This window comes from Mixophyes fleayi, chromosome 3, assembly GCF_038048845.1.
Source record: "Mixophyes fleayi isolate aMixFle1 chromosome 3, aMixFle1.hap1, whole genome shotgun sequence".
In the NCBI taxonomy this organism is placed as follows: domain Eukaryota; kingdom Metazoa; phylum Chordata; class Amphibia; order Anura; family Limnodynastidae; genus Mixophyes; species Mixophyes fleayi.
Window position 1 is genome coordinate 262,361,163 of NC_134404.1, and position 27,991 is coordinate 262,389,153.

At 40.4% G+C, this 27,991-nt stretch overlaps 1 protein-coding gene across 1 annotated transcript in view; it reads left to right on the forward strand.

Moving 5' to 3' along the window:
* Nucleotides 1-27,991, forward strand: part of SRD5A2 (steroid 5 alpha-reductase 2) — a 94,944-nt gene that overhangs the window by 59,826 nt on the left and 7,127 nt on the right. Inside the window, exons 2-4 of the mRNA XM_075203526.1 lie at nucleotides 1,483-1,646; nucleotides 4,258-4,359; nucleotides 27,362-27,512. Of these exons, the coding sequence (XP_075059627.1) occupies nucleotides 1,483-1,646; nucleotides 4,258-4,359; nucleotides 27,362-27,512 (417 nt within the window). The remainder of the gene's footprint in view (nucleotides 1-1,482; nucleotides 1,647-4,257; nucleotides 4,360-27,361; nucleotides 27,513-27,991) is intronic.

The window sequence follows — 27,991 nt, forward strand, 5'->3', positions numbered from 1 at the left end:
TACACAAGTCTTACAGGTACATACACATTATAACTATGTCATTAAAAAAAAGCCTTCTGCAAACCAACACAAAACTATAATATATCTGCATTCAAACATCTTTCATTCAATCCAAAGCTACATTATAGCATTAATTTTCACATACTAGCCAGGCTCTATATAAATTGCCTTCCAGGCAACAACACCTCCATTGCATTCAGTTAACAGGTTCCATCAGCTGGGAGCTGTGTCTGTGTGTCTCATCAGGCTGGGAGCAGGGAACCAAGAGATTTCACTTTCTCTCGTTACATAATTTCAATACCTTTTTTCTGGGTGGTTAACTTTTCCACAGGAAATAGATCACAGCATTTCATATGCTAATCCTGAGCAGTTAAACAGGTCAGACAAGTCCCCTACATCATGCCATGAGGTGGGGGGAGGTAACCTATATTTTGTTCACTAATGTAATTCAAACATGGCAGAATCTGATATATTATATTATGAAATGTAATATCCTTATCACATTCAAATGCACTTAATGGGGCTCATTTAGGGGTGGATGCATGCATATTTGAAAAGGCATACTCATGTATCTATGTAGAGTCAGATGCATCTTGCAAAGTAAACAACTCAAAAAGAGTAGAACTTACACCAAGCGTACCAGTGTGTTAGACATATGTGTTAGTACTCAATACAATAGTGTCATTACCCTATTTGCACACAACCTCATAAAGTTATAAAAACACATTTTAATATATTATGTTGAATGCAAAAGTGGTTGGATACTCAATAGAGAACAATGTCTTATTAAGAAAAGCCAAAGTTGCATTTACCATATTAAAATTAAAAAAAAAAAATGCAACACCATTACATCCATTGTTTATCCCTTTAAAAATTAAATGGGAATCATCAGTTATGCAGCTGTCCCTCTGAAAATATAATGATAGTTAAGCAATTCAAATAACCAGCAGCAGCTTGCTATAAAACAGCCACCAAGCTAATGTTTTCAGTGGTATTTGCTGGAGAGGTCAATCCTCAATCAGCTAATTAGAAGCTATCTAGTACTGCCAATAGTCATCAGTCTTTCACTACCCGCCATACAAGACATAGACATAGTTCATCTAACTTAATCACAATTATGTGGACACGTCTTTGCTGTACTTGCCCAATGTTTGCATGCCCCTTTCCTCCATTGTTCCAGCTCTTGAGAAGAATTAGAAGTCTAAGTTATACAAAAATCTTGATACTGACATATGCGTAGCATTTATAGGACTAGGGCTCTTTTCCGGGCATTAGGAGAGCACTGTAAATCTTTTGATCCCTCTACAAATGGGAATTACAAAAATAGCTACATCTGATGTTTATGGGATTATCAAAATAATTTAATTGAAAGCACTTTCTATTTTACTATTTGTTAAAATTATCATTTTGTTGAATAGATTGTCTAATTTACATGTACTATCTCATACAATTCCTTTTTTCCCCAACCTTCAATTTTTCTAGGACATTTATCTATTCTTCTCTAACAAGAGGAAGACCTACGCCTTTGCACATAGTAGTTTTGGCTGTGGTGTTTTGTTCCTACAATGGTTTCTTACAAGGCCACTGCATGGTTTATGTTGCTGTATACCCCCAGGATTGGTACATGGACATTCGATTTACATCAGGTAGCTAGTTTTAAGTTATATTTGCAATACTTTTTACTTGTTTAATCAAATGGTCGAAGAGTTCAAAATAAAATCTATTAGAGAGAATTTGACATTTGTATTGTTACATCTGGGACCACAGACCCATTTGTGAATACTTAGTATATGACTAGCTTGATCGTTGCCTACAGCAGCCCTCTTTCCCATGGGCAGAACAACGCATCACCGGGCTCCATAGCAAAGTTTGACTTAATGATCATTTGGGGCAATATTTTGATTGAAGAAAGCATTTTCTGCTTGAGAGAATCAGTGTCCAGTTAGAACACACAAAGGTATAGAGGTTGAGGTAGGATCAGCGCTCCCTATGTAATGGTAATGTAACAGCTGCCACTCGGGAGGGAAATGGGGACAGGATAGGAGGCAGATGGGGCAGGGGAAAGTGGAGGATAAAGGGTAGCTCAACCCTGGGGACAATTCAAATGGTGGTTCCCTGGGCGCTATGGATTAGAAATGGCTATTTAGGCAAAATCAAAAGTGGGTGCATTTATTATTAAACATATATATGCGAGTAGCAACTCAATGAAATACACATTGTTGGTGGGTACCATAGAGAACAACCATGGTTGTTAGATATAATAAACTGTTAATATCAGCTGTAACCCTACCAGGTTTAAGGGTAAGTCCGTTTACCAGCTCCCATCTCTGGCTATTCCGATGGACCTATCTGCCCAGGATTTTGAGCATTGACTTTTTAATCTTCAGCACTTGTTTTGGACTGATTCAGTTTAGCATTACAAGGATTGGCGACATTTGATCCTATTTACATAGACTTTGGATTTGGTGTATCACTTTTTAGAGCATGCTGATATTAACAGTTTATTATATCTAACAACCATGGTTGTTCTCTATGGTACCCACCAACAATGTGTATTTCATTGAGTTGCTACTCGCATATATATGTTTAATAATAAATGCACCCACTTTTGATTTTGCCTAAATAGCCATTTCTAATCCAAAGCGCCCAGGGAACCACCATTTGAAGAACACACAGAGGTGCCCAAATTTGATGACATTCAATCTCTCAGCTCTTGGGCCGAGCATTCTGAAATTGACATGCTATGAAAAAGTGTGGGGGGAGTCGCCATGACCCACATTCTTGATTACAGCAAAGTAAAAAAATAGTCCATATGTGATCAGCTGTATTTCTGGCTTAAGCTGACGTTACACATATAGATCTCATTAGACTCAGTTGTCCACATATATGGGTAGTGTTAGGAACCCCTCCAACCAGTACAACAAAACCCGGAGTCTGCTCCGAAAGTCTGGTGTTCACTGTTGCCCCTAGTGGTGGGGACAGACTTGGCTGCAAACAGAGGGTAGTGAGATGTGTACCGGCTGGGGAGAACCCAGGAAGGCGGAGTGAGGTCCAGGCGAGGGTCGAGGGCCGGGAGCAGACAGCGTATCCAGTAAACAAGCCGAGGTCAGAGGTCACAGGCAGAACAGCCTTAAATAGTGCTAACAGCCAATCAGGGCAAAGCCCTCATAGTATTCCCAGGACCTGACTAATTAATAATAATAATAGTGGGACCAATAGGATCTAGTGCGCCCAACTGTACTAATGAATAAGCTGCAGCATAATTAATCAGCCAAGGATGGCTGGGTTAATACAGCCCTGCGTGCGCGCGCCCAGCTGCTTGGCGCGGCGGCAGGGAGCCTGAAGCGTCCCGCTTGTTGCCCAGGGAACCGGGACGTGGGAACCGGAAGTGACGCCCGGTCATCATGGAGACAGCTGGGACGTCACGAGCAAGTGAAGAAGTGTCGCGGCGGCCGCGGGCAGCGCCGCGACTGCTGACAGGTAGTCAGACTGTTCATATCATATGAGGTTCACGTTGTACTGTCAACTGGTGGCAAGACAGGTATATACAAACTGAAATCATCTGTGATTGGTATGAACCCATACATTCAATGATTTTGGGCCAGTTTTGTAGTTCTGTAACATAACCTGATCTGAGTCTGCACATGGGGTAGAGGTCCAGTACAGATGTAAATTATCTAAACTTTAGGGAATGGTAAAATAATGACAGATTATTCTCCTCATTTTACTACTGTGTTGTTCACATTTGCTGGCTACACCAGCAACAGACAGAAAGCATTATTATAGTAGCATTTTATTTTTTTGCAAATGTCAGGGATCTCTGTTTATTTTGCCATGAGGACCTTTGTTTATTAGTAATCTTAAATTGTATACTCATTTGGGCAAGACCATATTTTTCTCCTGTTTCATACCATTGTACATAACGTGTTTGTATCATCACCCCCAGGTCCTCAATGTACACCATCTTGTAATATGTTTACATAATACTGTTTGCTTGTTATCAAATTTATTGGTGTCATTTAAATTTGTCCAATTATTAATTTATAAATACATATTTTGATCCATAGCTATAATTTTGTTCAATTAAATGTTGGTTACCCATGTAGAATTGTTAAACATTTTGGACAAACATGTAAAAATGAATTCATCAATAAGCTTAAAATATTCTAAAGGGGATATTTACAGCAATGTAAAATTAGACATATAATAAAAAGTGTATGGAAGCAATTTCATATACTTATTGTTTCCCAATTTCAGGTGCTATCATTTTCTGCTTTGGAATGGGTATTAACATACATAGTGACTATATTCTGCGCAAATTAAGAAAACCAAGTGAGGTCACCTACAGGATTCCACAAGGTAATGTGCATATCAGCAAAAAAGTGAGAATGTCACTTCAAACTAAGTCCTGCCTACTATCACTTTTCACCTATTCCTTTAACATAACCTAATTTTCTTTTAAAATGCTGCTTATTTAGGCCTCTGTCACAGCATGGACATTAACTCTTATGTTCTGGTGTGAGATTACAATGATTGACAGACAACGATAATTGTAAAAAGGATAATACAAATGTTTATTATAAAAGATATATATAAAATAAATAGGTACTTAGCTGCGGAATACAGTTTGTTGTTGAGAAATATCATTGAATTCAGGATAATTTGCTGGACACAGCCTTCTTGACGTTCCAACTGAGCCTAAAGCGGTTTGGATATTGTCCCCTCTGAGACTAGTTAAAACCAGTTCTTTGCTAGACATATACACATCTCTTTGTACTAACAGGGATCATTGTATCTATGTTATCCACAAAACAGGGGGGCATGAGTCACAATCCTGTTAACCCTTTCCATTATAATTCACTCTCTGATTTATGCAAGCTGTTGATAATTTATCCTTAAAGACAAACCCTCAATTGTTATATACAACATTTTATAAAACATCTGGTTACAAACTTAAAAATTACATAAATCACGATTAATATAACGATTACATACTATATAACAAACTATGAATACTATACTAAACCCACCTCTCCAACCAGAAAACCAATTGGAAAGGTTTATCAAAATTCAGGCCCTTGGGTAACTTCTTTATAAATTGACTCCCTAATATTAGCTTTATTTGTCTGATTTTCTGTAAATATCCATGTATTTGATCTGTTTCATTTTCACTCACATAACTGTAGCAAGAAAAACCTACAAATCAACACATGCCCCATTGTGCTGCAGTTAGATAATTTAACACCAAAGCATGTTGATTTAACACTTTTGCATTATAGAAATGTTTTTCGGTTAAACTAACAGGAACTATCCAATGTTCAGTGTCTGCAATAAAAATTAATCTGGAAATATCGAAGTAGCAATATATGCAAGTGTTTCATCTGAAATTGGTGAATGGGTACAAATCCAACAAATTGAATAATTCCTTATCTTGGCAAGCCAATAATGCATGTCTATAAGAGCATTTTGCCAGTCAGCTCCCTTTTTCCACAGTTCCATGATATTTGTCTAGACCCAAACCACAGGATCACCAGAAGAGGGCACACAATCTACTTCCAGGCCATCATTCAGCAATAGGAATCAACCTGCGGGAAGAGAAATAGAAAGGATTATCGTTTCCTCCTAGTAACACTAAATATGTATCTGTCCCTACCGGCGCCGACCATACTTTGCATTCTGTCTGATGTACACTGGTTTTCACTACTACAAAAACTGAATCAGGTACCACTACCAAATGTCCTAATATCGGTCCTTTCTGCACATATTAAAATTGATTATTGGTCAAAGTGACACAATAGTCCCCCAATTCATCCAATATAGCTAATTCTTCCCATGAGAAATGTTCTATGCCCTCTAGTACTGGTATAAAATTCAGTGAAGATTGTTCCTAAACTTGATATCCCTGTTGTACTTCTGGAGTGTCCCTATCTGGGTCTATCTCCGATGGGGGGGGGGGTCTTTGAACTCTTGTTCTTCATGGGCCACTACCTCAATCTTTTGTTTCTATGTTTTCAGTTGTTTCTTACTGAACATTATTGTAGAAAGGGTGGGGTATCACAGGGACAGTCATCATTAGTTGAAAAGGAGTTTGATTTCCTATAGTCCTTTGATTAACTTTCTGCACTGCCTCTCTTATTACTCTATCCCATCTCCTCAATGTATGCTGTGGTGTAATTTTCTTAACTTGCACCTTCAACAGACCATTCATTCTTTCTAAGAGACCGGCAGCCTGAGGATAGTAAGGTATATGATACACCCATTGTACTCTCCCAACCTTGGCCCATTTTCTGATTTATTGGCCAGTAAAGTGCGTTCCATTCTCTGTTTGGACCTAGATCGGAGTACCATAATGTCTTTGTATGTCTTGTTATAATGTAAGCCTCGCCTCTTGTGTAGCATGCTTACAAGGATATATTATAAGAAATCCTGTGTATGTATCAACAGATGTAACACAATATTTGAGACCACCTCTTCCTGTAGTTAGTTATCCTATAAAATCCATTCACCACACTTATCCATCAGCTTTTCCTCTTTGTATAGACCTACATCATCCATCAAGTGTTTTCTATAGTTTACTTCTTGACATGTGGGACACTTGGCAGCAATGTCTCTGGCTACCAAGTGCATCTATGGTATTCCCTTTTGGTTGGCCCAATCTCTAGTGCCTTGCGCACCTTTGTGTCCTGATTGAACATGGGGCCACTCTCCCAATCTTTTTGGTTCTTCATCTTCTTTTGCCTCAATCAGGGAACAAACACTGATCTGCTATATAATTATGAGAAAATTAGTGTGTACATTTACATGTCCAATTGGCACAGATAAGCTCCTGTACTGCAGGACCTACCCATATTTCTATTCTATGTACTTGCCAGTGATCCTGTTTCCATGTAGGCATCCATGTTAAAAGTCCTTTATACACTGCCCATCTGTCTGCATACATAATGACAATCCCTCTGTTTCACAAAGGACCATGTTCACAGCCTGTAATTCTGCATATTGACTTAACCCACCATCACCTGTTTCATGAATAATGGTTTCTTTTACTAGTCACCAAACCAGCTAGTTGTGTACGGATTTCAGAAGACTCTTGAGACACTCCACGTTTTCACTCAAATGTCCCTAAGCCCTCTTGTCGAACCCATCCGGCTTTTGGTAAATCTGTTCTGACAGTCACTGGTTGCTCTATTGTAGCAGCCTCAACATGTTGTAAAGCTGTGTAAGCAGCTAACAATTGTTTCTCCAATGGTGAATGTCTTTGTTGGACAGGAGAGAATTGTTTTGCACAGAATCCAATTGGAATATTTCTTGCACCAGTATGTGGAGATTCCTGACAAAAGCCCCAAGTCGTCCCATGCTCAGTTGCTGTCACGTCCAGATAAAATGGTTAATCTGGTTGCAAGGGACCAAGGTCTCACACATCGGGGTCTTAGCTGCAATTTGCATGTCCGCTGCAGACATATCACAGCTATCTGGGTCTCTCCTGGTTGCCTTTGGCACTCTTCAGCACCACTTCTTCATTTGTAAACAAATGGCTATTGTTTTTTCTGCTGCATGAACATGGCCATCTTGGATTCAGTCAGGTGACCTTCCGGCCCAACCAGATTGCAGCAGCTGTGATCACATTATCTGTGCAACCAATAGCTGTTTGGAACACCCTATTTAAACCTGCTCTTTTGATCTGTTCATTGCTAGAACAACACACTTTCTCTCCTGAGGATAGTTCCAGGCTCCAGTTGTTTCCAGCACTATTCCCAAATACCCAGCATTACCAAGTGATCATCTTTTTGCAAATAACCTGCATTACCAAGTGATCATCTTTCTGCAATTACGCTGCATTTCCAAACTGCTCATTTTTCTGCAAGAATTTTGCATTCATCAAGAGTGCTTACTTCAGCAAGAACTTTGCATTATCTAGTGCTTATTCTGCAGTGCTTGGGGTTTGGCAGTATCACCAGTTCTGTAGCTCAGGCTGGTTCTGAGTCTCTAGGGCTAATTTCCAGTTCTGTGTATCTGTGTGTGTGTTCCAGGTCTGTGACTGTTCCACAGTCATGAGTTCTCCATTGTTAGTCACAGTTCTGAGTTCCTGTCTCCAGTTCCAGCTCATTCTGTTCTAAGTTCTGTGTGTTACACATTTTGAGTTCCTAATAGTGGGTACCAGTTCCGTTTGCCTGGTTACAGGTGTCGGGGGTGAGTTCCCACGAACAGTTCTAGAGTATTGCTATGGTGCATTCCAGTTCCATACTCTGGTGCAGACTCCGGTCCTAGACTCCTATCCTGCTAGTGCTACTCAGTACACTCCAGATGACAAAGGGTTTATCAAGACCTCTGGTTTCTTTTACACTCGTACTTCAGCAAGACCCAAGGGTCCAAAATCTGATCAAGAGAAACAGATCACCATGATACAAGAACATTATGAGTCCTGACTGCCTATTGTGCAGCCTGCAAAGCCTTTTCTTACTGATCCGTCCATGTGAACTCAGTCTTCTTTCTAGTCATATTTAGAGATGAGTGCATTTGGATTTCCTGAATCCGAGCCCACCCGAACGTTGCCGATCCGAGTCGGATCCGAGACAGATCCGGGTATTGGCGCCAAATGAAAAATTGAAACCGAGGCTCGGAGTCATAATCCCGCTGTCGGATCTCGCGATACTCGGAACCTATAAATTCCCCGCTAGTCGCCGCCATCTTCACTCGGGCATTGATCAGGGTAGAGGGAGGGTGTGTTAGGTGGTCCTCTGTTCTGGTAGATCTCGTGCTGTGCTGTTTAGTTCTGTGCTGTGCTGTGTTCTGCAGTATCAGTCCAGTGGTGCTGTGTGCTGTGCTCTGTCAATTTTGAGTTCAGTGGTGCTGCTGGGTCCTGTGTGCTGTATCCTGTTCAGTCCAGTGGTCCTGTGTCCCGTGCTTTGTGCTTCTAAGGGCATAGTTATTTCCCCAATATTCCCAAGTGTTTAAAAAATTAAAAAAAAGTTAATAAAAAAAATATACAAAAAACTAATTAAATTTTTTTTTAAATACAACAAAATTTGCAAAACCAATCCTGCAGTATAAGCCCATTGGTACTGCAATATTACCAAGTTCACACATTCAGCAGTAAAAGTCCAGTGGTACTGTGTGCTGTGCGCTGTCAATTTTGAGTTCAGTGGTGCTGCTGGGTCCTGTGTGCTGTGTCCTGTTCAGTGCAGTGGTCCTGTGTCCCGTGCTCTGTGCTTCTAAGGGCATAGTTATTTCCCCAATATTCCCAAGTGTTTAAAAATTTTTAAAAAAGTTATAAAAACAAATACAAAAAAAAAATGTAAAAATTTTTTAATTACAACAAAATTTGCAAAACCAATCCTGCAGTATAAGCCCATTGGTACTGCAATATTACCAAGTTCACACATTCTGCAGTATCTTGTGCTATATATAATGGAGAGCAAAAATTTGGAGGATAAAGTAGGGAAAGATCAAGACCCACTTCCTCCTAATGCTGAAGCTGCTGCCACTAGTCATGATATAGACGATGAAATGCCATCAACGTCGTCTTCCAAGCCCAATGCCCAATCTCCTAGTACAGGGCATGTAAAATCCAAAAAGCCCAAGTTCTCAAAAAAAAGCAAAAAGAGAAACTTAAAATCATCTGAGGAGAAACGTAAAGTTGGCAATATGCCATTTACGACACGTAGTGGCAAGGAACGGCTTAGGCCCTGGCCCGTGTTCATGACTAGTGGTCCATCTTCACCCAAGGATCTTAGCCCTCCTCCTCCTCCCCCCACTACAAAAAATTGAAGAGAATTATGATGTCAGCAACAAAACAGCAAACAAGTCTGCCTTCTAAAGAGATGGCATCACAAATCACCAAGGCGAGTCCAAGGGTGTTGGTGGTTGTCAAGCCTGACCTTCCCATCACTGTACGGGAAGAGGTGGCTCGGGAGCAGGCTATTGATGATGTAGCTGGCGCTGTGGAGGAACTTGATGATGAGGATGGTGATGTGGTTATTGTAAATGAGGCACCAGGGGGGGAAACAGCTGATGTCCATGGGATGAAAAAGCCCATCGTCATGCCTGGTCAGAAGACCAAAAAATGCACCTCTTCAGTCTGGAGTTATTTTTATCCAAATCCGGACAACCAATGTATGGCCATATGTAGCTTATGTAAAGCTCAAATAAGCTGGGGTAAGGATCTTGCCCACCTAGGGACATCCTCCCTTATACGTCACCTGAATAACCTTCATAGTTCAGTGGTTAGTTCAGGAACTGGGGCTAGGACCGTCATCAGGGACACCTAAATCCCGTGGTCCAGTTGGATACACACCAGCAACACCCTCCTCGTCAACTTCCTCCACGATCTCCATCAGTACTGCAGCCCAAGTCAGCAGCCAGACTCTCCAATACGGGATTCATCCGAGGAATCCTGCAGCGGTACGCCTACTACTGCCACTGCTGCTGTTGCTGCTGTTAGTCGGTCATCTTCCCAGAGGGGAAGTCGTAAGACCGCTAAGTCTTTGACAAAACAATTGACCGTCCAACAGTCGTTTGCCATGACCACAAAATACGATAGTAGTCACCCTATTGCAAAGCGTATAACTGCGGCTGTAACTGCAATGTTGGTGTTAGACGTGCACCCAGTGTCCGCCATCAGTGGAGTGGGATTTAGAGGGTTGATGGAGGTATTGTGTCCCCGGTACCAAATCCCGTTGAGAGTCCACTTCACTAGGCAGGCGATACCAAAAATGTGCAGAGAAGTACGATCAAGTGTCCTCAGTGCTCTGAAAAATGCGGTTGTACCCACTGTCCACTTAACCACGGACATGTGGACAAGTGGTTCTGGGCAAACAAAGGACTATATGACTGTGACAGCCCACTGGGTAGATGCATCGCCTTCCGCAGCAACAGCAACAGCTGCACCAGTAGCAGCATCTACAAAATGGCTGCTCGTGCAAAGGCAGGCAACATTGTGTATTACAGGCTTTAATAAGAGGCACAACGCTGACAACAGAGAAACTGAGGGAAATTATCTCCCAGTGGCTTACCCCACTTAGACTCTCATGGGGATTTGTGGTGTCAGACAATGCCAGTAACATTGTGCGGGCATTAAATATGGGCAATTTCCAGCACGTCCCATGTTTTGCACACACCATTAATTTGGTGGTGCAGCATTACCTCAAGAGTGACAGGGGTGTGCAGGAGATGCTTGCGGTGGCGCGCAAAATTGCTGGACACTATCGGCATTCAGCCAGTGCCTACTGCAGACTAGAGGCACATCAAAAAAGCATGAACCTGCCCTGCCATCACCTCAAACAAGAGGTTGTGATGCGCTGGAACTCCACCCTCTATATGCTGCAGAGGATGGAGGAGCAGCAAAAGGCCATTCAGGCCTACACAGCCACCTACGACATAGGCAAAGGAGTGGGGATGCGCCTGAGTCAAGCGCAGTTGAGACTGATTTCCGTGTTGTGCAAGGTTCTCCAGCCAGTTGAACTTGCCACACGAGAAGTCAGTTCCGACACTGCCAGCTTGAGTCAGGTCATTTCCCTGATCAGGCTGTTGCAGAAGCAGCTGGAGAAAGTGAGGGAGGAGCTGGTAAACCATTGCGATTACACCAAGCATGTAGCTCTTGTGGATGTAACCCTTCATACGCTTTGCCAGGATCCGAGGGTGGTCACTCTTTTAAAGTCAGAGGAATACATTCTGGCCACCATGCTCGATCCTCGGTTTAAAGCGTATGTTGTGTCTCTGTTTCCGGCGGACACAAGTCTACAGCGGTGCAAAGACCTTCTGGTCAGGAGATTGTCCTCTGAAGAGGACCGTGACATGCCAACAGCTCCACCCTCATTTTCTTCCACATCTATGGCTGCGAGGAAAAAGCTCAGTTTTCCTAAAAGAGCCGCTGGCGGGGATGCAGACAACATCTGGTCCGGACTGAAGGACCTGTCAACCATTGCAGACATGTCTACTGTCGCTGCATTGGATGCTGTCACAATTGAAAAAATGGTGGAGGATTATTTTGCTGACACCATCCAAATAGACATGTCAGACAGTCCATATTGTTACTGGCAGGAAAAAAAGACAGTTTGGAAGCCCCTGTACAAACTGGCTCTATTTTACCTGAGTTGTCCCCCCTCCAGTGTGTACTCGGAAAGAGTTTTTAGTGCAGCGGGGAACCTGGTCAGTGAGCGGAGAAGGAGGTTGCTTCCTCACAATGTTGAAAAAATGATGTTTATAAAAATGAATAATCAATTCCTCAATGAAGTACAGCACTGCCCTCCAGATAGTACAGAGGGACCTGTGGTTGTGGAGTCCAGCGGGGACGAATTGATAATGTGTGAGGAGGAGGAAGTACACACTGTAGGGGGAGAGGAATCAGAGGTTGAGGATGAGGACGACATCTTTCCTCAGTAGAGCCTGTTTAGTTTGTACAGGGAGAGATTAATTGTTTTCTTGGTGTGGGGGCCCAAACAAACCAATCATTTCAGCCACAGTTGTTTGGTAGGCCCTGTCGCTGAAATGATTGGTGTGTTAAAGTGTGCATGTCCTATTTCAACAACATAATCCCAAGGACAATTCCATCTTGCAACTCTTTTTTTGGCATTATGTGACCATTCAACAGTCGTTTGCCATGTTCAAAAAGTAAAACAAAATGTCAACAAATTCAAAAAATTTAATCAAAAGTTAAATGCCCTGTCATTATTTAAAACAAGAGGGTTTGACGTGCTAGAATTAGTGTAGTGTTAATATGTTATAAACACTACACTTGGAACTTGGAGGAGGTATTGTGGCCCCGGTATCAAATTTAGTACCGGGGCCACCCCACTACGCAGTCCAGATACTTGTTTGGTGGAATTCTGACCAGTTGAGGGTGTAACTATTTATTATATTGTGGCCCGGTATCAAATTTAGTACCTGGGCCACCCCACTACTCAGTCCAGATATTTTTTTTTTGGGAATTCAGAGCCGTGGAGGGTTTTTTATTAATTATATTGTGGTGACCCACTCCTCTACGCAGTCCAGGTACATTATTCGGTGCGATTCATACCAGTTGATGGTTTTCTTATTATATTGTGGTGACCCACTCCTCTACGCAGTCCAGATACATTTATTGGTGCGAATCATACAAGTTCAGGGTTTTTAATTTATATTGTGGTGACCACTCCTCTACGCAGTCCAGGTACATTATTCGGTGCGATTCATACCAGTTGATGGTTTTCTTATTATATATATTGTGGTGGCCACTCCTCTACGCAGTCCAGATACATTTATTGGTGCGAATCATACAAGTTCAGGGTTTTTAAATTATATTGTGGTGACCCACTCCTCTACGCAGTCCAGGTACATTTTTTGGTGCGATTCATACCAGTTGATGGTTTTCTTATTATATTGTGGTGACCCACTAATCTACGCAGTCCAGATACATTTATTGGTGCGAATCATACAAGTTCAGGGTTTTTAATTTATATTGTGGTGACCACTCCTCTACGCAATCCAGATACATTTATTGGTGCGAATCATACCAGTTGATGGTTTTCTTATTATATTGTGGTGACCCACTCCTCTATGCAGTCCAGGTACATTTTTTGGTGCGATTCATACCAGTTGATGGTTTTCTTATTATATTGTGGTGACCCACTAATCTACGCAGTCCAGATACATTTATTGGTGCGAATCATACAAGTTCAGGGTTTTAAATTTATATTGTGGGGACCACTCCACTACGCAGTCCAGAAAGATACCTCGTTGCAACGTTTTGGACTAATAACTATATTGTGAGGTGTTCAGAATACACTGTAAATTAGTGGAAATGCTTGTTATTGAATGTTATAGAGGTTAATAATAGCATAGGAGTGAAAATAAGCCCAAAAACTTGATTTTTGAACTTTTTATGCTTTTTTCAAAAAAAATCCGAATCCAAAACCTTAAATCCGAACCAAAACCTTTCGGCAGGTGTTTTGCGAAACAAATCCGAACCCAAAACATCACGAAAATCCAAAACACAAAACACGAGACATCAAAAGTCGCCGGTGCACATCCCTAGTCATATTGTACGCCTAAGAATCAATTCTATGTGGGGCACAAAGCCCTCCAAAATCCTAAACCTTATGTGCTTCCTTAACTGTTGTTGTAGAAATAATGTTAGCAATTGTATCCATCACTGGTTGGGCTATTACTCGCTGTGGACCAGTCCATATTACCCCTAAGAATTTCACTGTTTGTGCTGGCCCTTGAACTTTTGAGGGATTCATTCTCCATTCTCTTGAGGTCATGTGATCAGTCAATATTTGTAAGTTTTTTGCACTTGTTTCACTGTTGTTCCTGAGATCATAATATCATTGATATAATGGTACAGACTACAGGTCAAGTCTTTTAGCATTTGTAAATCTCTTGCCTTTAAACCATGACAAATGGTGGGTGAATGTAAATAGGTCTTTGAGACTACTGTCAAAGTATATTACTGTCCATCCCAAGTAAAAGCAAATTGGTTTTGACTCTCAGGTGCTATAGGAATGGAAAAGAATATATTGGCCAAATCCACAACCACATGCCACTCTCTGCCTGTTTTCATAATCTTTTCTACCACAGTAACCATATCTGGAACAACTGCTGCTAAATGGTGGTGCTACTTTGTTCAATCCCCTATTATTGATTGTCAAATGATAGGATATATCTTGTTTTAACTGGATAGACCATAGAGTTGAAAGGACTGACTACGGATCTGAAAACTCCTGCTTCTAGTAAAGCTTGCATGCTCACTGATATTTCTTTCAGGCCACCTTGTATCTGGTATTGTTTGAGATTAACTGGCTGTGGAGGTGGAGGAATATACACTGGGGACCTGTCAAAATATGCCTCTGTTGGATGCTGTTTTGCCTATACCAGATCATATCTGCAAGGGGTTAAGTTGTTATCATTGGATCTGGATCATGATCACCTGTGCCTGACCTTTATAGGGCTGCCTTTTTCTGCAAACTGGGCCAGTTAATCAATTGTCACTGCTGCTGGTCTCTCCGAGATACTCCTGTGATCTGGTTTTGATTATCTGACTCCTATTTGTTTCACCGTTAAGCACCTTTGATTGTGACCCAGACCCCGGCTTTGTGTGACTTTGCTCCTGTCTTTCTCCCTGGTATTGTTGTGAATCTCCCAGCTTCTGACCCTGGCTTGCCTAGCCTTCCATCTGTCTGTCCTGTGCCTGCAGTCACTCCATTGTGCCTGGTCTCCAGCTCTTCAGCTAAACTAGGTAATCCTGGTATCGGGTACCTGCAGTCATCCTATAGTGCCTGGTGTCCAGATTCCCAGCTAAACCTGGTTATCCTGACAAACCTGTACCTGCAGTTAACCTGTCATGCCTGGTATCCAGCATCTCCTGCTTCCTAGCTAAGCATGGTAATCCTGATATAAAGTACCTGCAGCTATCCTACTGTACCTGGTGCCCTGCGTCTCCAGCTTCTCAGCTTAACCTGGTTATCCTGACTACCTGTACCAATCTTACTGTGCCTGGTATCCATTACTTCTGTTCCTCAGCTAACTGGGTAATCCTGGTATCCTGTTTCTACTGTTTTTATGGACTTGTGCTAACTGCCTTACCATTTCTTGCATTTAATTTTTACCTGTGTGACCTGTGTTTAAAAAAAAAGACACTCCAGTTCATTTACACTACTCTCCGTGGTAATAATTCATAATTGGGAATCCTGACAGGACCATTTAGCCTAATCTCTTTTAATAGGCTTCACTGCAGACATTGTATAGGATCTTACAGTACATCCAAACACATAAGTTCCACTTTCAATGTGTATGGTTTGGCCACTTAAAATATCCAGTACAGTTATGTTGTCTAGAAGCTCAGATACTAACACCTGTGCTTTGAATATCAGACCTTTGCCAACTTAGAGTCTGCAGTGAATCTTGGCTGCCCCTGTCTGCTGTCCCCCAAACCCTTCCACAGTAATCCAGTGTTCCTGTTGTGTATGTTTTGTCCCTGTAAAGTGAAACAGTGATACCTCTGCACCAGTATTTAATAAGCTGTAGTTCTGTGTGTTTGTGTTTGGCCTGGCCAATAAATTACGACAGTCACACATGGGCATCATTCCCTTGGCTTCATTAAACAAATATTGAATATCAGTAACTGTTGCTGGGATCTTCCTTACTGTCAATATAGATTGGGAACATCCCACCCCTCCCAGTATCATATGTCTTTGCTAAGAATTGCAAATCCTTACTAAGAGCAGTATAAAGGCTAGGTTTAGATAATTGAGGTGGGACTGTGGGTGTTAAAGGGAAGTGATCTTCTACATCACTAACTTCCACCTTCTTGGGTGGCCCCCTGACAATTTCCCCTCATCTCTCAGTCCCTTCAATCTCTTAAACAGTTCAGTCGTAGCAATTCCGTCTATCTCTCTATTTGGCACCCCAGCATTTAACAAGTCCTAAAACATTTGTCTACGTGTTTTTAAATCTTCCTCTGAAAATCTTTTCTCTCTACAAGGCATTGTTGCTTTTATTAGATTTCTCTAACTCTCCCAACTGACTCATCAGTGAAGCCACATTAAGCACAGTACTATCAATGGACATTGTACTCAGCATAGTTAAAAGAGCAGCCTTTAATTGAGTAGGAGCAGTTTTTAGTAGCTCATTATGCATCACTGAAATAAATAGAGCTGCATCAGGACCATCCCATTTAGTCTCACCTTGCTCAAGTGATACCATTCATAGATCCCAACTCACGTAATCTCTGTATTCCTTGTCCCAACTCATACCATGCACTTATATGCTGAACCAGTATGTATCAATTAGTAGCATCCAGCGATATAACTAAAACACTGCTTGATTATATCCAACGGTACACGGCAGGGGTGCCCTCTGTCTCCTCTCATCTTTGCCCTTGTTATAGAGCCTCTTGCGGCTTCTATTCGAGCCTGCCCGAACATACAGGGTGTGCGGACGGGGAATCTGGTGAGTAAGCTCTCTCTCTTTGCGGACGATGTCCTTCTGACTCTCCTGCAGCCCGAGAAGTCTCTCCCTGGACTCTTTGGCATATTACACCATTATGGGCACCTCTCAGGATATAAGATCAATATTACGAAATCGGAGGCTCTCCTCCTTAATATTCCCTCCCCTGAGGGATTGATACTCACCTCCTGCTTTAACTTTCGGTGGCAGAGAAAGAAAATTAAATACTTAGGTATCTTCATTACCGACTCCTATGACTCCCTCTACCGGGAGAACTACCCAGCCCTCTTTGCTAAGATCAAGTCTGAATTGCTCTCCTGGCACTCACTGATCATTTCGTGGCTGGGCAGGATTATCTCAGTCAAAATGAACCTCCTTCCTAAGCTTCTCTACTATTTCCAGACCCTCCCTGTCCGAGTCCCCCTTTCGGATCTGGCATCTATCCAAAAATGTCTCTCTAAGTTCATCTGGAACGGCCGGTCTCCCAGGATTAAGCTGGCTCTCTTAAAGAGACCCACCAGAGGTGGTGGTAGGGGCTTCCCGGATTTGAAAATTTACTATTGTGCAGCTCATTTGAGCCAAGTCGTAGCTCCTTTGCCCCCCCCCGCGGCACTGTCATGGGTTGACATCGAATCCGCTTACCTTAATTTTCCAATCTTGTCCTGTATGTGGGGTCTCTCAAAACAAACTAGATCTCCCCTTGCCTCCCAATGCCCTACCCTTCTATTCTCAGCTGCAATATGGGAGACCTGCCGACCCAATCTCAAGATACCGGTGTCTTCTCTTACTGTCCTACCTCTTTGGGGTAACCCTGCCTTTCCTCCTGGCCTCTCTTCTGCCTTCTATAGTCCTTGGCTCACTGCGGGAGTTCGATTTGTTGGAGACCTATTAGTTCAGGGGGCCTTTATCTCCTGGGATGACCTACGCTCTAAATATCCAAGGCTCCATCCTAAATTCTACGAGTATTTCCAATTACGACACTTTGTGGGCTCTCTCCTTGGGAGGGCTCCTCTCCCCCCTCTTAGGTCTCCCTTTGAATCCCTATGTCTCTCCTCACCCTTGGGTAGGGGCATGATTTCCTCTATCTACAGCTTAATTCTCAATGTACTTTTACCACCTGGCGGTAGGCATGAGAGGGAGTGGGAGAGGGATCTGGGCCCCCCCCAGAGGAGGATTGTTGGGAAATCATAAGGGATCAAGTTGCCACCAGCTCTATTTCCACTTTGGTGAAGGAGAATGCATATAAAGTATACTTTAGGTGGTACTATACACCTGACAAACTCACTAAAATGTTCCCCTCTAGTTCTCCATTATGTTGGCGAGGTTGTGGCCAGACGGGCTCCTTTATACATATCTGGTGGTCCTGCCCTAAAATATCCTTCTTTTGGGACCGAGTTAGGACCCTCCTCTCCTCCCTCCTTCCATGCCCTGTCCGGAAAGACCCATGGTCTTTTCTTCTCTGTTACCCTTTGATTGAGGATGATAGACAGTCTGCGAAATTGGCCTCCCATGTCCTGGCTGCGGCGTGTTGCTTAGTAGCTAAGTCTTGGAAACAAGCTAAACAACCCACTATGGCGGCCCTGCGATCCTATATCTGGTTTATTGCCCGGATGGAACGGATTACATACCACCTGCATGATAAGGATGATAAATTTCACAAGGTTTGGGCTCCTTGGCTTTACTTATAACCCCTTACCGCCTGTACCATCTCCTTCCTCCTAAAAAGACTCCCTAGGTTCATAGGTGACCTGACTCTTGATGGTGTTTCCCTTCCCAGAGAATCTAAGCAGTAATCCCCTCAAAACCTCCATTGCCCCTCTTCTATCTATTTGTTCCTCCTCTAAAAAAGGAAAGATAGGGGTAAGGAACTGTGTGGACAATTGGGAAGTATGTTCTTTTATTTTTTTTCAGTCTCGTTGGCGACCAGTGCCCCCTTCCTCTTCCTCCCCCCCACACACTATATTGTTATAAAATGTTATAGTTCCTTGAGTATTCTGGATAACAATTGTATACTTACCTGTCTGGCTTTTGACAACCTCTGGCTATTTTATATATTTGCTACTCAAACATTTTCAGCTTCTTTGACTTATGCCCATCACATGTACTGTTCTCTGTTTTTGTCTCTTGCCTTGTAAGTGTACTAATTGTTGATTCTTATCTGTACATGATTGCTATTTTTCAAAATAAATAGTTAAAAAAAAAAAACACTGCTTGATTAATATTCAAAATGTTCCTAGTGAATTTATAGGCTACATTTACTAGAAAATTAGTTCAGCCCACAAAATGGTTGCCTCCACTGTTTGTAGATGACATGTCCATTATATCAGGTTCAACCTACCTTATTGCAATTGGTAAAAAGTATTTAAAGCAGACCTATACGAAATGTACATTTTTTTTAAAGTGGACCTGCCACAAGATTATCTGCTCTCATTTTATTGCTTTACTACATAACCTTGTTTACTATGGGGTTCATGTAGAGTTGAACGCATTTGCGCACCGAACATTTGTGCACCAGTCCTTTTGAAGAAACTGCCAAAGCTAAGTGGAGAAATGGGTTAAGTTATAGGTCTGATAATGTGCACAGTCATTAATAATCAGCTGCTCTGGCGCCATCTCATACCTTCAACATTTAGAATCATGAAATCAAAACAAAGTAAGTCCCACCAATGCTCCACCAAAACTCAGCGTGCAAAATCCACAATTTTGGGTAAAATGCCACCCACTTTTGCATTATCCAACCCCCAACCCCTTTTGCAGTGGGATGTCCTGCCAAAATCAGGACAGTTGAGAGGTATGCTATCTGAAGGTGGATACAATTTCTGTGAAAAATAATGAAATATAGCGCTAAAAACCTAGATACTGTATGTCTATATGATAGTAGTGTAAAATTTTGCACGGATCACCAAATAAAATGCATAAAACACATATTAAATATCAAGACAGAAAAAATAATAAAATAGGCACACATATACTAATTTATAATGCAAAAATATACACATATATAGGGTAAAGGTGAACCTTGAGTTCAAATGACTAGTAAAGAAGAAGATGAAGCCAATACTCAAAAGTCATTCCGTCAATATAAAGAGATAAAATCAATGTCTGGTGTAATTAATCCACTTGCTGCAATAAATTAACCACATCCTGAACTTTGGGAATCATATAATCGTATGAACTCACCAAAACAGTGTCCACATAGAAGTACTAATAGTTGCAAATAATCTCCTGCCGATAATAAAGGATGATCGAAATGGTGGTTTATTAACATAAGTATATGATATTCTTTGCTCTAAATCATTTGCATCCTCTCAATGTTGTATGATATAGATATCCACCAACCTATGATCCGTCCTGTGGGATATAATTTCTGTACATCATTGAGAACCTAAGATCAATTACAGTGGTGAAATCAGCTTCTGCTACTTTAAAGCTAAGTATGGATAGGACTGAGATAGTATCTGTGCCAATAGCTCACTAACATTCATTATACAGCTTTCCTAGTTGATCCTGTACCTTTTCATCAATTGTAACTATTTGTTCCTTATGAATATATTATACTGATTCATGAGATGCTCTACCATTTTTATAAAACATTATGCTGAATAATGTTAATGCAATATATATAAACATATATATGCTGTACAGTTATTTTTTTAATAAGAAAAAAATGTTCATATTAAACATTTTAAAGATAGTAGATGACATTTTGCACTGTCAATACCTTTTCTCCTTATTAGGAGGTAAAGGGATACCATCTTTTCTCTTCTCTTGAGAGTTGCTTTAAATATTTCACTGAATTTGCATTTGGAGTTATATAGGTTTAGCACCCTGAGTATTCTTTTATTATTTATAATAACAACCACACTAATAAATTAAGTACCATCAGTGAATGGGATCAATCGTCAACCAGCCAATCAAAGGCAGCTATATAGTGCTGTTGATCATCCTTGAGTATTGTTGCAACAGCCATCCAGCAACTGCAAAAGATAGGGATCCTGAAAGGTGTATGTGTATCTGCTTCCAGGTGCACCTAAGTTGCAGTTACATGAATGTCCTTACTGTACTCAGCCTACACTAACCTAACCCAACTCTCCCCATTCTCCAGAAGTAATGAGTCACAAGTATAACATGTTAAAAAATCTGTACACAGACGTATGCATAAGCATGCACTGTACGGAAATGTATATTTTAAATAAAACAGATGCATGTACAATTCTACATGAGCCCCTGTGTAGTTTGCATAAAAACAACAACCCTTTTCCCAGTTAGGATGTATGTATCAATTTGTGTGTGCAGGCTATAAATTAATTCAGTATCTTGTATTCCGAGTCATGTGGTGTCTCCACCTTTGTTTGGTTACTGAAGGGTCTTCGTTGGGTAGTGTCTTGTTTGTTTGCAACACCAGAGGGAGACCAAGGAACCCTCAGCCCCCTTCACTGGACCACACACAAATGAGTATTATTACACCGAACTGATCTTTCAAAATCCACATCGGCACATCTATCGGGGAGGCCTAATCTTCTAAAGGGATTTTCTGGTATTGTATGAAAAGTATATTTTGTTTTTTATGGTACAATTTCATATAGGGATGTGCACCAGCCACTTTTCGTGTTTTGGGTTCTGATTACCTTCAGGTTTTGGGTTCTAATGGGTTTTGCCAAAACACCCCCCTCAAGGTGTTGGGTTTTGGGTTCTGATTTTTTTTTTTAAAAAGCATAAAAACTGCTAAAATCCAGATTTTTGTTTTTTTTCACTCCTACGCTATTATTAACCTCAATAACATTCATTTCCACTCATTTCCAGTCTATTCTGAACACCTCACACCTCACAATATTGTTTTTAGGCCAAAAGGTTGCACTGAGGTAGCTTCATGACTAAGGTAAGCGACACAAGTGGGCGGCACAAACACGTGGCCCATCTAGGAGTGGCACTGCAGTGGCAGACAGGATGGCAGTTTGAAAAGCTAGGCCCCAAAGAGCACATAATGCCAAAAAAAAGAGGATCAGTGGACTTATATAGCAGTACCACTGGACTTATACGGCAGGATCAGTGAACTTATATAGCAGTACCACTGGACTAATACGGCAGGATCAGTGGACTTATATAGCAGTACCACTGGACTTATACAGCAGGATCAGTGAACTTATATAGCAGTACCACTGGACTTATACAGCAGGATCAGTGGACTTAAACAGCAGTACCACTGTACTTAAACGGCAGGATCAGTGGACTTATACAGCAGCACAGCACAGGACAGCACCACTGGATTTAAATGGCTGTACCACTGGACTGAACACAGGACAGCACCACTGGAATTATGGCAGCACCACCACTGGACTGAGCAGGACAGAGCACAGGACAGCACCACTGGACTGAGCAGGACAGCATCACTGGACTGAGTAGCACAGCACCACTGGATTGAGCAGGACAGAGCACAGGACACCACCACTGGACTGAGCAGGACAGAGCACAGGACAGCACCACTAATGAGCAGGACAGAGGACACCACTAACACACCCTCCCTCTTCCCTCTCCAATGCCCGAGTGAAGATGGCGGCGGCAAGCAGGGTAATAATATGAATCCGGATCTCGCGAGATCCGATGGCGTGATGATGAGGTTTTGCCTCGTTCTCAGTTTTGCGATCGGCGGGAATACCCGAACAATGCTCGGATCAGGCTCGGATTGGCACTGTTCGGGGGTGTTCTGATTTGACAAATCTGGACCCGCTCATCTCTAATTTCATATAATAAAAAAACAATCCTATCTAACAACTATCTTAGCATACAGATATTTTCCAGCCTCTCTAGTATCATATATAGGATAGATATATATATATATATCCTATATATATCTACTATATAAATGCCTAGTGGCGTGTGTGGAAAAAAAAACCAAGCTGCAGCGCCACCTGCTGGGCAGATTTATACACTGACCTATATATTTCTTGAAGGAGAAGTGACAGTTGGGAGTGGTTGGTGGTTGCCGGGGGTGACAGTGGGGAGTTTTTAACACCTTAAGTAGCTTGATGAAGGATGTGGCGATGAAGATGAAGGATGAGGTGATGGAGAAAAATGATGAGGTGGTGACATGTGGACAAAACCACGTTAAAAAAGGGCGCTTGCATCGGGAATTTACGCTCTTCCCCTGAGGAGGCCTGGGCTAGGCCCAAATGCATGACAAGAACCTTTTTAACAACTTAAGTAGCTTGATTTGACTAGAATTCTACTTAGATTTTGAAGACATTGTTCTGATCCATTGAGGTTCCTGGCTGCATGGTTGATTCCAGTTTCACAATTTACCGTTCTTGGTTAAAGCACCCTCCTTTAATCCGGTAGATTATTATTGCATCCACATTAAAGGTAGCTTTCGCCTTTCACATTTCCTCACTTACGTTCTATTATCAAAGTAACCATGGCATGGTTTCCGTATAATATTCTCCTTGTAAGTCAAATTATCTTCTTTTCCAAATATTATTTAGAAAGAAGAACACTTTGATCAACTTCTCACTGGCATGGCTCAGTCTCTCCTCCCTAACTAACTGTCTTTATCCTCACCCTTATCTTATTGACACAGTCCTGAAAAATGGTGCAATTTACTTTCTTCAGGTCTCCGCACCATAACACTATTTAATACAATATAAACCAGTCCAATTGCATAACTACTAAAATAAATGTGTTCTTATTAATATTTCTCTCCTTCTGTTCCTTGCTTCCAAGATGGCTCTCAGGAAAAATAATAAGTACTCCCTTCATAAACTGCTGTGTTTTCCTCACAGATCACCATGGTTGCTCATACTCCCTCAGTCTCCTCAAATTCTTTCTTCCACTCTGGCTGGCACAAAGAATTGCGCTCTGCTAGTTTCATTTCCCCCTGCTTCACTGTCACAGCCCCCGTCAGGCTGACATATGTCTATCTCTCCTACATTATCCTTCAACTGCCTTCTTCAAATACTTTCTCCAACTGCCTCCTCCTTCTTTCATCCGTGCATAGGCTCTTCACATTCCCCCTTCCTCTTTCAGTTACCTGGCCTGTTGGGAAACATAGTCTCTCGCCAGCAGCCGGGGACACCACTGCACATTCGCAAATTGACATGTCCACCACAAAAAGGTGTTCCCCCATGACCATGTTGAGCTCACTCTTCCTGCCGGTGGTCACTTGCACCAGCTAAAGGGCAGGTGCAGATGCTAAAACACATAAATTCATTTAGCATAAGAGCAATGGACATGAAGTTTTATAAAGAGTACTGAAAAAAAGGATACTTATTAAAAGGATTACTCTTTATGATCAGGATTCGATACAATAAATACATTTAAGAATAATAGGCAACACACTGTATTATTGTATAAATGGTAATTTTATTTTCACAATCATCAAACATAATTTCACATTCTTATTGCGGTCATTTTATAAATATTTTGCTTTTCAGTCTATATAAATTTGTGGGGAGTTTTTAATGAATTATTAACAAATTATTTAACACTTAGGCACAGTTTATTTACTTTACCACACGTTTAGTTTCTTTTTCTTCAGAATTATATTAAAATTGTGTGGAAGGGTGCACCTCTCAGTGCAAATTTATAACTGGGTGAAAATCATACATATTCATCAATTGGATGAATAGATTAATATACATGTGTACACTAAGTGTGGATCGTATTGGCTTTTGGTACAAGTTTACTTTATGCTTCAGAGCTCTACTACTGTGTAGTCTGGAGGAAGATGGCTTGCCAGAGAGCATAACACATAAAGAGTACAATGGCTTAAAAGTTCTCTATCAAGCCAATTGGCTCAAAGGGTGACACTCTTTCTTTACTACATACATAGTATGCAAGTGAGACAGTATCAAAGCATTAAAATTTACCTTAGAGAACCAGTGACATGCACATGGGCATATCTTTCACATGAAACAATTACGCCACCTACTGGCTTTAAAGACATCACTTGTATCCTACATAAAATAAATAAATATTATATATATTATACCTTAACCATTTGTCAAACCAAAATAATTTTTTTCAAGGGATAAATTAGTGAGAAGTCCAAAAACCTCAAACAAAACAAGGGGAAATCACATTTGGAAATTTGCAATTGATTTATTGTGTTAAACAGTTTGTTCCAATAAATAATATGTCTATTCACAGGTATTTAAATACTGAACTTTACATGACAAAGAGCACATCTATATAGTAAAATAAAATGTTAACTTATTAGATAATTTATCCTAATATGAGCAAATATATCCAGTCATGAATACTGTATGTACAGTCCCTTCTAAATTTTGCCTTACTACAACATGAAGTACTGTATTGATCAATTCCAGTCATACACAAGTAAAATGTCTATACACTACTAGGACATTGCAAAAAATATATATCTGATTAAATGTTGTACTGTAGTGTAATAATAGTAAATGGAGTTGACTATTTTATTTTTTTAATCTCTTAAAAATTAAATCTAAATGTAATGTCCCTTTCTCTCCTATAAAATATATTTTAGAAATGCAATACTGACACAAATACAGCTAATTAACAAATGTCAAACTAAATGTGTTTAATATGCTAATGTCTTAAAGTGGTTAATTGCCATCACTTTGCAATTTACCAATTGAAAATAATAATGTTTGACACTGCACATTCAGCAAATACTTATTCCATAGGAGGCTTAAACTACTATAAATGTTATAGATAGTTACAAATCTGTATTGTGATTCTACTAATAATTTCAACGTGTATCAACTCAAATAGATATGAGATACATTCACAAACACTGCTTTAAAAAGGGGATACATTAAAAAATAAATAAAGCATTTATGTCTAATACAATAATTCATATATCACCAAAATAGCAAAAACATTTATAATCATCAGCTATTTATATAGCGCCACTAATTCCGCAGAGCTGTACAGAGAACTCACCTCAGTCCCTGCCCCATTGAAGCTTACAGTCTAAATCGCCTAACATACACACATACTAACAGACAAAGAGAGAGACTAGGGTCAATTTGATACCAATTAACATTTTAAGAACTCAATATATAAAATCCCCCTGAAAAATACAATGAATAGTATATGCAAAGCAAAACCATGGACTGTGTATAAACAATGTAATGTACTTTTTTTTTTAAGATTTCTAAGCTTTAGTACCTTAGTCCAGCAGATAATCTGTATATAAATGTCTCAGCTAATTATGGAACAAACTGCCCCTCTGTCTCTTATTGCTCCAGATATCACAGCAAACTAATGTTTACATAGTCTTTACTGGTTCCAGTCCTCACATGCCATACAGACATAAAACAAAATAGCTTTATCTTTCAGATGGCCACCCTAAAGAAACACCCTGTTTTTTCCAATTGGAATCTGGGATATAATTTGCCCAGGGAGTCAATCATCGCTAATCATTGTGGCTCTGTATAGTTCATTACTCTTTTCCCAACGATCTGCTCATTCAAAACTTCCCTCTGTCCAATCAGCACTTTTTCATAAACCATTGGCTCCACAGTCTCACAAGCTCGGTTCAAATAGCTGCTATTAAAACGTAGAGACACGCCTCTTCATTCACCAGTATGAACCTGAGGCAGTAATGCTTTTTAACCTCCTTTTCTAAACACAAGTACAATTAAAACCAGTGGTCAAAGTGGAAATTTAGAAGAGGCGACATGGAAAATGTAAGTGAATGGAATTTGATAGTTTTACAATAAGTGCAGAAGGAGAAGTGGGAATATGGCATACCACTGAATATACCCCCATTTCGACCACTAATCAAAACCTTATAAACTACTTATCACTTCTATACATTAGTTAATTAGACTACAGAGATATGTGTACATAATAATAATAGAACCTTACTCATATTATATTTATGTAATCATCTGTTGTTGTTCTTAAACAAATTGTGATATACAATGTGATATAGTGTACAGATATAACGGCAAAAATATTGTCTTACTACAGGTGAGAACAGGCAGTTCGTTCACATTATTCTCATAATGGGATAAAAATATATAAATTATCCATTAATTTCATATATATCTTACATACTTCTTATTTTATTATCAAAACAAAAATCTTATTTTATATTTGAGCATACAATATAATTGTCAGGTTTTCATCTATTTTTTACTCCAAATACATAAGTGATCAACATCCAGAATCACACAGAAGAAAAAAACCATGAGAAGAAATCTCTTAACAATTATATATTTTACAAATGACTTGAAGCTAATATTTGCTGTATCAGGTCAATGCTCAGTATTCAAGTCCATCCAGTTATTTTCAATAGAGCTCTATTAAAGTGTATTCTGTCCTTTTGGTGAAGCATCCCATTGAAGAAAACCTTACATTGTGACCTAGTGGTAGTAGGTATTTTATACCACATGATATAATCTCTTCTGAAACAGTTTATTAGAGTACAAATTAAAAAAAAGTATTTTTTTTATTATAGGAGGAATGTTTAACTATGTGTCTGGGGCAAATTTCCTGGGAGAAATTGTGGAATGGTTTGGTTATGCTGTAGCAACGTGGTCTCTACCAGCATTTGCCTTTGCATTATTTACCTTGTGTTTCATTGGTCCAAGAGCTTATCATCATCACAGGTATGACACAACTGCTTATTCTTTTGTTTTGCAGTTATTTACTCACAAAGTGCAAATGCACAGAACCCATTGGAAAGCATCAGTTATTAGCTTTCATTGTATAACTTGCATTAGATCTGTAAAGCTAGTAGTACAGAAGCAGCATATAAATTATTTAAAGTCAAATAGATCTTTACTTATAATATACAGTGAATATAAAAAGTCAATGCATTCTTATTGAAATTGTCATGTAAAACATGAAAGATAATGTCAGATCATTTTCCACCTTTAATATGACTTAGGCATGAGCAGTGAATATGCTGGCACACCTCAATGTCGGACACCATCTCTGTGCTTGTCAGCAGATAATCAGTACTGTTGGCATTCTGATAAGCTGACAGTGACAGCGATGCAGAGGTGCCATCCCCTTCACTTCATGCCCTAATTAGTTCCGCCACTTGAGGAACTGAGGACAGTAGGTGATGTACATGTGGAGTTGT